Source organism: Penicillium brevicompactum, assembly GCF_028827555.1.
Source record: "Penicillium brevicompactum strain IBT 35665 chromosome Unknown utg000009l_segment0_segment0, whole genome shotgun sequence".
NCBI classification, from domain to species: Eukaryota; Fungi; Ascomycota; class Eurotiomycetes; order Eurotiales; family Aspergillaceae; genus Penicillium; species Penicillium brevicompactum.
Genome location: NW_026623212.1, coordinates 2,296,114 through 2,307,244, shown reverse-complemented (window position 1 = coordinate 2,307,244; position 11,131 = coordinate 2,296,114). Strand labels below are relative to the sequence as shown.

Sequence of the window (11,131 nt, the reverse complement as noted above, 5' to 3'; positions counted from 1 at the left end):
CTATTGTACCATATAAACCTCTTGTATTACTTATTCACATACACCAAGTTTGTGAAAGGCTCAGAACTCGGGAATATGCAGGACACGATCTCGCAACTCTCACCGGATGAATTATTTGGATATCGACCAGGTTGTCCGTTTGATTTGTAGCATCAGGAAATCTGCATAATAGTTAGGCTTTTGCTCTGGCTGAGAGGCTGGAAAGAGACAGACCCGGAATGCGGACGGTTGCTTGAACTTACGAGCAGTTTTCATGAGACCTTGAGAAGAAATGCTTCAAACTTGAATATGTTGACTCTAGGAGGGATCAGTGTTTCTTTTATATACTGCCATATTCGAAAACAGATTCCCCCGCATACACTCACAGATCGTTTCCTAAACCCTATTCTGAAACACGCTAGTCCAAATCTAGTTACTTCTCCTAAAACCCATGTTAAGCTGTATCGTCACATTTGAACAGTAATGGATGACTCATTGTTTTGATACAGTAAGACTTTATGGACCATCGTAGAATGTTCTCTGCAAACAGCCCAAATATAGAAAGAGGTCTGGCAATGGCAAGATCGCTGCCACCTGTCCTCCCCCACCACGTACGCAGCCTCCGTCCACACTCGTTAAATACAAACCACGCTCATTTCATACACATTTGGAAGGCCCCGTTGATTACTAGAACGCGGTACTAACACTGGTAGGAGACTAAGCTTTTTTATTCCCACACATTTCCTTTCCGTTTGCGATTTTCATTCGTTACCAGTATCCATCGAAAACTAGCGCCCCCACATAAGCTGACATGAGCCTTTCAAGCGTCAATATTTGGATAAAGATGACTCAAAGTCCATATTATGTCGACCACATCTCTCAGCCCGTAGAGCTTGGAACATGGGAACAGAATTTGTAGTATACCCCGACCCCCGGATATTTTGGCTGCCCTTACAGCCCGGAATCCCCCAGCAGCCCCTCCCCTTCCTATATGGGCGGGAATGGTAATAAGATCGCAAGCCAATCACAGCCAGATAATCTCACACTCCTTCGGTCATCTGAGTGGGAAGAGGGAAGGATTTATGACGAGGACCCGCCAACCTGTGTCCACTACCACATAGAGTAGCGCGTGAAAGTTAACAACAGGATTGTAGCAAAAGATACGAAGGAAGATCTTGTTCTAGTTCCTAGCGACCACTAGCAACTACTTCTAGAAAACAAACTGCAGGATATCCTTCGGTGTAAGATGTCACGAAATCGAAGGGTAAGAGCTGATAACACTACGATTGTTGTGTTCGTAAATGATTGATCGCAGCGTAATCTGATCAAACGATTCGACAAGACCGCTGTTGACTGGAAAGTCATCGACAAATAGCTTTAAAGGTGGTCGAATCTATTCTAACAAGACAAGGAACTAAGACTTAGTATTTACTTCAGCTATATAAAGGACCACCAATCTCTAAACGCCGGACGGAAAGAGGAGAAAACAGGCAAATCTTTCGTTATAAGGAGGATATTAGACAAGCGAGACGCACAACTAGATGCTAAACAGGATGTCTCTAGTCAGAGACTAGTCTAGCGTAGCGTCTATAATTTAATACAATGTGATTTGTCTTCGTGTTATCTAGGTCCTTACTGTTGGCTAGATCTAATGGGAAAGAAGCACTATCAACTCAAAACATATTATATAAGGCGCCTGATAATCCACGTGGAAAAGGGTGGTCTTCTTGAGTCGCACAAGGACATACCCGAAGCGATCCGTGAAGAATTATATATAAAAGAGTAACAGAGACTTGAAAGAGATAAGCGCAAGAGAGGCAGCTCCTTTATATCAGGAGTACCTTATCCCCCTATCAACATTAATATTCTACCCTCGCAGTCTCCTACTTTAGGATTAGACGTTTTAGATGCCAACGTAGCTATGGACTTGAAGATTATAGGCACGCTAGAGATTCCCGGGCCAAGAGACGTGGCTGTTAAGGAATATAATAAATGGTAGGAGTCAAATGTCACTAATGATACCTCTAAAGCTATATTTCAATAAGCATATGATATGATATTTAAAGATGGCCTTGATCTAGAGCAGGTCTACAAAGACCAAGACCTAGAATTCTTCATTAGCAAGGAAATCAAGCAAGATATTACCCGCTGTTTTGTGAAGGACATTAAGGACTGGGCCAAAAACGTGAAGAAGGCAATCCCTATTTATGAACTACTTTAATTTAGAAACATTGGGATTAGGGTATCAAGGCGTTTTTAAAAGATGAAATTAGAATAAATCAGTACGTCATATGTTATAACGCGATCCTGAGTTGAAATTCCTATTGTGACAAACTTTTTTAGATTTGATCGTTTGTAATTCTTAGCCTCACTTTTGTTTCCTTGAGATCCCTTGCCCAAACAAACAATCCAGTAGATCCATGTGCCTTTTTGGGACAAAATGTGGTTAGAGAGTCAATAGTCAAGCACCGCCGCTATTTCCACCACTCCCGTTTCCTCAACTAGGCTTAGTGTACAAGTTAAGTATTTCAATCAAAAGCTAATGTCCGATACGTTACTTAGCTTCAACTTGCCGACGCAATATTCCCAACTCACATTCTCGTTATCACAGTACAAAGTTTGGCCCTTGTATAAACTTCCTACTTTAGAGTCGGTCAGCAACACTGAAATAAAAGGTTTGATGCAGGAATGTGACAAAATTGCGTAAAGTTTCTACATCCACCTCCAATATTAATAGCTTTTCCTATGATTTTAATAGAAACCAGAAGCTGGCAGCATTTCGATATCTAATTGCTATTAAAGCACGTAACGGAGCTTACCTCTCGACGAGTGGAGATACGATACGTAATAGTTGTAACACTTGCGATAAAAATATGATAGATCCTCATCTCGGCGTATTATAGCTAGTAAATATATACAAATCGATTGAATAATATCTGATTTTTAGTTAAATAGCTACTAGGGAAATACTCTAAATTGGAATACATTGGGATTCTAGATAGTCAAGTCTAGATTCCTTTAGACGTAGGTCATTAGCAGATAAAATACGTGCAAAGTTACCTGAGATATAAAACGTGTGATCAGTGGTCGGAACGTGGCCTGATGACTTTATAAAAATATTCCCTCTCCAAAAAATACACACTTCGATCTACTTTCAAGTGGATCTCTCGTTTTAGACCCACAATCCCCTCTCATTTATAAGATGCCCACAGCTAATCTGATAGGAGAAGTAGCCGCCAAGATTCAGCGCCTAACAATCACCTGATCGTGGGGCTGAGCTCCCCTTTCTCAACTTGCGAGCCTTCTCTTTGACTGTGAAAGTATCACTACACACTGGCTATTGAGTATAAATTCCATATCGTTCGATAGCGAGAACTTGGGGACTCAGATAGGGACCAACCATGGTCTAATAACTCAAAACTATTTCTCATCTAGTAAGACCTAAAGCCTTCTTCAAACCTGGAAAAATTGACTAACAGCCAATTTTACGGCCCAGGCTGAGTAAAGACCTCGGAGCAAAATACAGACAATAGTTCGTGTCGCTCCTTACCAGTTAAATAGACTTTCTACTTACAACTATGATAGCAGTACTGGAGTTACTGGCATTCCCGCAAATGCTAGATAGAAGAGATAATATTAAGCCTTACCATATGAATACCTACAAATAGATCTTAGAGCTAAAAGAGTATTAGTCTTAAAGGAGCCAATCCCATGATCTGCTCTAGATTAAGGGCAAGCTAGGTTCAGAAAAATCCACCTTGATGATATCTCTACACGACAAGCTCTAAAAATCATAAGATAATAGTCCAGATATTTACTTAGACTTTTTTTTTCACTGCCCAGGGTATAGAGATACAACGTATACTATTAAATTCAAAGTTAAGTCTATTAAACTTGTACTCTATAATACATATTTAACTAAATAGGATATACAAATAAGACAAAAGGAGAAAAATTAACTTTTTTAAAAGTTAATAGAGTTTATTAATAAAGATAAAAAGAGAGAGAATGAATCTACAGAGCTTCTAGAGAGATATCTAACTGTTATTATTAAACAGAGCTCTACGTATAGAGAAGAAAATAAAGAGATTATTAAACTACCTCTTCCTCTATAATCCCAATAACAGATAGAAAGAACCTATAAACAAATTAGAAGAGATAATTTCATAGAGTATTAGTTAATATTCAGAATTAGCAGTGCTTTGTTAAAACCTCAATCTAATTCCAAATTTCCAATCATCAAATAATCCTAACATCTTTTATTCGATATATAAACAAAATACACAAAAATATAGTTAAATTATACATAATTTATGTATTTCCTGTTTGTCTTGTTTGACCAACCCGTTTTACCCGCATAACCCAGCGGGTTTCAAAACTGGAACCGTGACCCAACCCGCGGGTCGGGTTGGTGACCCGTAAACCCGTTTCTTGGCGGGTTTTGGGTAACCCGTAACGGGTAACCCGCGGGTTGTGTCGAGGTCTAGCTGTGATTCAAGCCTGAAAATAGTGACACTTCACCAGAATCGACAAGTACGTCAGGTCAATAGGCCAGATACACTGAAGGAAACTTTATGGACCTCGGGAGCACTTTCAAAGTCACTTATTTCAAAGTTCAGTTGGCTAACCTCGGGTTCAGCTTCCTATGTCATGTTTGAGTGAGCAATGATCGAAGGGTAGACAGTCAATGTAATGGAGTTTTTCCATGAAGGAAATGCAGGGGAACGGTGCCAAAATGCCTAAGCGTCGCTCGAGATGTCAAATAACCCTGAATTATCGATCATGTGAACATTTTCTAGGGCCAGAAGGTTCCCGCAAAATATTTTCTTGTCCATACGAACATTCCTACATCCTCATTGTTTCTATCGCTCTGTTATCGCATCTGTATCTTAGTGAGTTGCCAGGTCTTATACCCGACAATTCAAGATTTACCCTCATTGGTCTAATCTGGTTAGACTTCCTGACTAGGGTATGGCTCATACTACCAATCGAATGGCTTTGGAAGAGCGGTTGGCATTAATAGACCTGATGCTGATCTCTTGGGCCGTCAGCTGATGCCAGGAAGTATGATGAATGAATGCTCTATGAGGAATTGTCTCTCTAGCATTGTCTAAGTTGTTGTACATCTTTCATGCTGCCATAGCAGCGCTTGCTTTTGCCTCTTTTGATCTCCTCTGCTCCCGTTCGCTAAAGCGATCAGCAAAAAGACCGACGTGAGGTCGCATCAAGATCGTGTATTTGACAAACTCCTCCATACAATCCACAAGACGATCCCGATTATCACTAGGCATGAGTCTTTGATCTCCTGGTTGACCTTCATCCGGAAATTGCGTATATGCCTTGGGTATCGAGGATTGATTTGGGATAGTAAACATGCGCATCCACCGGCCCAGGAGACGTAAAGAGTTAACCGCATTGAACGATTGGGACCCACCGCAGACCTGGGCAATGGCCAGCGTTCGGCCTTGGGTGGGACGGACACTTCCTGTGGTTAGAGGAATCCAATCGATCTGATTCTTGAACACAGCGGTCTAAAGTTCCGAGAGGAGCACGAGTAAGTAATTGCGGCACCAAGCATCGACATTCTCTTGAAAGCCACTCACTAGATTGCCGTGTTGTTCGGGTGAGACCCAGACATGTCCATCACTCCACGAGCTAAGCCCTCGGAGCTCCTGCACCTTAGGATGATCGATATCTGTATCGTTCTTCACCGGAAGATCTTCTGGGTTGAAAACGCGTACATCGCAGCCGAGCCGGAATAGAATGCGGGAAGCTTCCATTGCCACGAGACGTGAATATGATCTTTTCCGAAGACTGCCATACAGTACGAGAACTTTTAACCTCTCGTTTGTAGATCTTAAGTTGAGTTCAGCCATGTCCACTGCTGTGGTCAAGTCCAAGCTGTTGACCCAGTCCTCAGTGGAATTATCGTCAAGGATGAATGGCCGATACTTCTGGCGGATATCTGCGCAATCTTCACCTGGGCGTAATGCCATAGTTCGATACGAGCCATCGATTTGGCGAGTGTTCGCAACAACTGGTGGAGTAACAGTGGAGGACATCGTTGCTGAAGATTTGGGGTGCAGCATAAATGACAAGGATGCCGACCGAGACTTCGAGGGCGCCCGTTGTGCAATGTAAGAAAGCATAGGTTATGACCAAGAAGATAAATCAACACGGTGAAAACAAAACAAAAGACTTGAAATTTAACTACAACTTCTGGGTGGCTTTCAGGGGAGCATGTCACCAGCGAAACATGATTGGTTCGGACGTCGGAACTCAGCCTCGGGCCTGGGACAGGATGAGGCTGCCCCACATGGATGGCTGTTGTGATGATTGGACAGCCAGAGGATTTATTTTTCCATCTCGCCACAAAGTTACGTTTCAGTCTGAGCATCCCTTGAGACTCCAGAGTTGTACTGTAGATGTAAGACGGCAAATCCCCACTCCCCGCCAGGTACCGGCATCTCCACCACTTGCGCGTTCGTGCTGTAGCACGAGTGAGAATTAAAAAGACCTTGTAAATACTAAAGGTGTGTGTGACACATCATCTTATCGGAATTGTCAAAATCAACCACATTGTCGCACGCAGTGCAAGGAGTACAGTAGTATACCCAGCAACTTGAACAAGGATCAAAGTCATTTGAAAAGCACGGTGTAGCTGCGATACAGGATGTTTAGAAAGCAAGAAGAAATAGGCGCCAAAAAGTCCTTTCTTTCAGCCGCTGCTGATGATTCTCGGTGTCAACAATATACGGAGTACTCTGTACAAATTGAAGAATACTTGGGATCGCAAATGCAACCCATGAGCTCTATCCTATCCCAGTCCCCATTGCTCCATGGTGATTACTGTGTCGTTGACAATTTTCCAAGGTTACATCTGCCAGCTGCCCACAACCCCCGTGGCTTCCCATCACCCACTAGCAACTCCTTCATTGACCTTCTAGTTGTAACAGGGCCAATGGACTTTGACAGTGAGTTGATCTACAGAGCAGGCCTGGGCATCTTAGCTGATGGCAAAAGAAAAAGAGGCCTTGGAAACAAAGCTTGATTACCTTGCCGCTGGAATGTCAAGCTGAGAAGAGCCTTGGAGAGCAGGAAAATGGAGGAATAAGGGCAAAGCAAGGACCTATCTGCCCTTACCAACCCTCCCGAATATTGTGCCCAGGTCTGTCACTTCTCGCCTTTGAAGCCTTGACCCAGGCTCTGTCAACATTCATTCAATTAAGCATATCAGAACATTGGTTTTGACATAATACCCTCCGGACTATGTGGAAGACGCGCCCGGGGCGCGCGCTCATGCTCCGAGTTTACAAAAATAACCAAATTACTGAACTCTTTGTGCAAAGAACAATGATCCGTCCTGGGCATCGAACATTGAATTTATCTGTGCCTTTCATCAAAAGTAGCTAGGAAATACTTCGTCTTCTTGAACTATGTTGAATAGTTCTACGCATGGTGCTGGAAGAATCATATGCAATGCAGTCATCAGTCGTGGACATCGGGCTTGACTGCGAGGATCTTGAAAGAGCCTAGATAGAGATGGGAAGGGGGATCCGATCAGCGAGGCCCTTTCAAAGGCTTACTCTGTATGTGAACTCACCAGTCCAGAGGTTGAAATCCACATCCGAACCTGTCTTCACCCCTTCGGCTGTGCTGGATTTTGTTGCATCACAACATGAGCTGGCAGGGCCCGACCCGTTGGCATTTTCACCTTTGCTCGCTTCCTTGTAAATGTTCAAATCGCTTTTGGTGCTGATTATCAATATATCTACAAGCCGGGTATCAGTGCTGGGTCAAGTCATACGGCAAGGGGAGAGAAGAAAGAAATGAAGAACCAGTACCTTCGAAACCTGCTTCTTTCAGATATCTCTCATAGTCGGCGACCTGACTGGCCCCCGCGATACAACCAACATACAAAGAAAGGTCTTTCTTGATCTCCGTTGGAAGCTCCCGCTTTGCCAGAATGTCGCTAATTGCAACTCTGCCCCCCGGCTTTAGCAGGCGGAACATCTCCTGGAAAGCAAGCGGTTTCTCGGTTTCTGGCACCAGATTCACCACACAGTTGCTGATTATGCAATCAACACTGGATGATGGCACGGGGATAGAAGTAATGAAAGCCTCGATGAAAGTTGCATTCGAGGCGCCAGCATTTCTCGCATTTCTCCGTGCAAGTTCCAGCATGTCCTACCACGAGTTAAAAACCGCACAGGTTTGTCGGCGGGGAATGGTTGGCGCACTTTTGTCCTATCGATACCAATAGCCTTCCCTTCCACTCCAACCTTCTTTGCAGCTAGCAAAACATCGATGCCTCCACCACTGCCCAGATCAACTACAGTCTCGCCCTATGTGCACGTTAGTTTCAGTGATAAGAAAGGATTGGTGGATATTCCGTACTACTCTGATGTTTGCAGTTGCGATTGGGTTCCCGCAGCTGACGCCTAGATTCGCATCGTCTGGAATGGAGCGCAAATCCTCGAGATCGTATCCGAACGCGGCTGCGACCTCTTGTTCATGAGCTCTTTGGCTACCAGGGCCAGCCTGTCTTGCAACGCTCGCGTAACGGTCTTGTACAGAATGATAGGTGTCTTTTGAGCTCATTTTCACAAGCTTGGAAGTTCAAAAGTTCGGTTTCGACAGCGTCCACGGAAGGGGGCTAAGGACTGCGCCGTGAGGTTAGTGTTAGATATCGTCGAAACACAGTTTCAAGGTTCCCCAGGTGCTGCTCTGTGAGATTTCAAACCAGCAATTTGATGCCTCGAGTCAGAGACCAAAGCTATATATATATATATATATATATCTATCTTTTCACTACCAAGGACCGTCCACCTATACATACTGCCCGCAGGTGGCGATGTCATCTGCAGCATCATGGAGGTCAAGATCGATGAGTATTTGTCAGTCCTTTCGCTGATTGGACAGTCGCGCTGCCTGGTATGTCACTGCCAAGCCAAAATGCTAATACCTTGGATTGCAAAGAGATTCATTTATTAGTACAAAAGAGGCTTGTTTTACCCAATTTAAACAATGGAACGATGATACAATGCATGGCTATATCACTGGCGTTACAAAGCCCAGAGCTCCCAGAGCTCAGTCCGCTACGTCTAGAACGCCATGTGGCTTAAGTGAAGTCTTACTGAAACTTCGGGACTTGTGACAAGTGATGATTCCATTCTGCATTACCTACAACGGTTCCCGTATCACTGGTACCTTCTATATTAGTTCCTTCACGTCGGCATTGGCTTCCATAATTGATCAGGAATGCGCAGGACGAGAGTCAATTCACCCAATATTCGCTTCAGTCTTTCCAGCCAAATCTCTTCCCTATAAGCTTTGCAACATAGACAAGCCCAAGCAGTACCGGAACCTCAATCAGTGGCCCGACAGTCGCGGCCAGCGCTTGATTGCTGTTAGCACCAAATGTTGCGACCGCGACAGCGATAGCAAGCTCGAAGTTGTTGCTGGCTGCGATGAAACTTTGAGTAGCAGCCAACTTGTAACCAAACCCAAGCTTGTAAGTCACACAAATGGTGACGAAGAAGACAATTATAAAATAAACCAAGAGCGGAGCGGCGACCCGGACCACTGAGACAATCTGATGAACCACCTGGCGGCCCTGAGATGCGAACAACACCAGAATCGTAAAGAGAAGTCCAAGAAGAGACCACGGGCCAGCCCATTTGAGAAACACCCGGTCGTACCAATCTGGACTCGCTATCTTTCGAAGCGTGATGCGGGTGATGATTGCGGCACCTAAAGGGATACCAAGGAACACTGCCACGCTTTTGGCAGCTGTAGCGTATGAGAGTGTAACTTGACTACCCGAATGGCCAATGACCTTGATGAAGAAGATTGCCAAGGGTGCAAAGAGCACCATCTGAAGCAGTGAGTTAACCGCAACGAGGATAGCGCAATATTCATTGTCTCCGCCAGCAAGACCGGTCCAGATGAGAACCTAGGAAGAATATGTGAGATTGATTTCAGTACAATGCAGAAAGGCTGTAGCTTACCATGGCGATACATCTGGCTAATCCGACAAGAATCAAGCCCTCTCGTAGCTCTGGCTCGTCTGGCAGGAAAGCCCATGCTAGTGCAAGCTAGGTCATGAAACGTCAGCACGTATCACCATGACGAGCTAGATCAGTCTCACCATGAGGAAAGGAGCAAGAATCCAATTGACAAAGATGCTGAACGCAATTTGAATCCAAATTCCACGCTCTCGAAAGACATGATGCAAGGACTCATACCGCACTTTGCAAAGAATAGGATACATCATGACCAAGAGGCCGATCGCTTGCGCTGTTTAGCCGAGGCCTGATGATTCACAGTTTCGTATGTACTTACCGATTGGAATAGACACCCCGACGAATTTGCCCTTTTGCAAGGCAGGTCCCGTGTTCTCGACAAAGTTGCCGAGAATAATTCCAACAGCCATGGCAAGGAAGATCCACAGGGCTAGAAATCGATCCAACCAGCCAAGGCCTTTGAAAGCCGATTGCTTGGGCGTGTTTGTTTCTGATATTTGCTTCTCAACATCGTCGGAGTCTGGACATTGCGGACGATTGTCCAATGCTGTATTGTGACATTGCAATTCTCCCGACGTGCGCCGCGGAGTTTGGGTGGCCATCCTTGATAGCATCAATCAACCAAGGATGAATCGTTTTCCTCACAGAAAATTTCAGTAAATACTGCACGGAAAGAAAATACCCACAGTTGTTTTAACAATCTCCTAACTCGCTGGTGTCGTCTTCAGAATTATATAGTCATTGCCTCAAGGCCAATGTATTTTGAAACGGCATGTCTGCAACCAATCAATGCAGAGGAGTGACATAGGGTTACATTCAACCAATCACCACTCAGCAGTGACATCCCCGGGCCTTGCCCAGGTGGCAGGGCCAACGTTCTTGCTTTGTCATTGGGCAAGTGAGCCCCGGAGGCCTGGGGCCTGGACGTTCCGATCTGGAATTCCAAGAGGTTGCCCATACAGAGTTTGCTCAACTTTGCGAGGTTATTTAGAAGGGTCGAGAATACTGCTGACAGTCAAAGTGGCCACTTGGGCAGTCGTGAGCAAAGTGGTCGATGATTACCAAGCCAATGAAAACGAGACAATGATGCCATTCGATCTCAATCCCAGATCAATTATCAATGAAAA

General features: G+C 44.5%; 3 protein-coding genes across 3 annotated transcripts; all 3 read right to left on the bottom strand.

Moving 5' to 3' along the window:
* Window positions 1-5,108: 5,108 nt before the first annotated feature.
* On the bottom strand, window positions 5,109-6,041 carry N7506_012322 (uncharacterized protein; the record flags this gene model as incomplete). Its single annotated transcript, XM_056961613.1, has 2 exons — window positions 5,109-5,510; window positions 5,583-6,041. The coding sequence occupies 2 exons, from the start codon at window positions 6,039-6,041 to the stop codon at window positions 5,109-5,111; spliced, it is 861 nt and encodes a 286-aa protein (XP_056806147.1).
* A 1,426-nt stretch (window positions 6,042-7,467) lies between these two features.
* Window positions 7,468-8,580, bottom strand: N7506_012321 (uncharacterized protein; the record flags this gene model as incomplete). The annotated part of the gene is made up of 5 exons (XM_056961612.1): window positions 7,468-7,511; window positions 7,583-7,750; window positions 7,824-8,166; window positions 8,220-8,324; window positions 8,377-8,580. The coding sequence occupies 5 exons, from the start codon at window positions 8,578-8,580 to the stop codon at window positions 7,468-7,470; spliced, it is 864 nt and encodes a 287-aa protein (XP_056806146.1).
* A 697-nt stretch (window positions 8,581-9,277) lies between these two features.
* On the bottom strand, window positions 9,278-10,606 carry N7506_012320 (arsenic resistance protein; the record flags this gene model as incomplete). The annotated part of the gene is made up of 4 exons (XM_056961611.1): window positions 9,278-9,934; window positions 9,990-10,076; window positions 10,130-10,272; window positions 10,324-10,606. The coding sequence occupies 4 exons, from the start codon at window positions 10,604-10,606 to the stop codon at window positions 9,278-9,280; spliced, it is 1,170 nt and encodes a 389-aa protein (XP_056806145.1).
* Window positions 10,607-11,131: the final 525 nt, after the last annotated feature.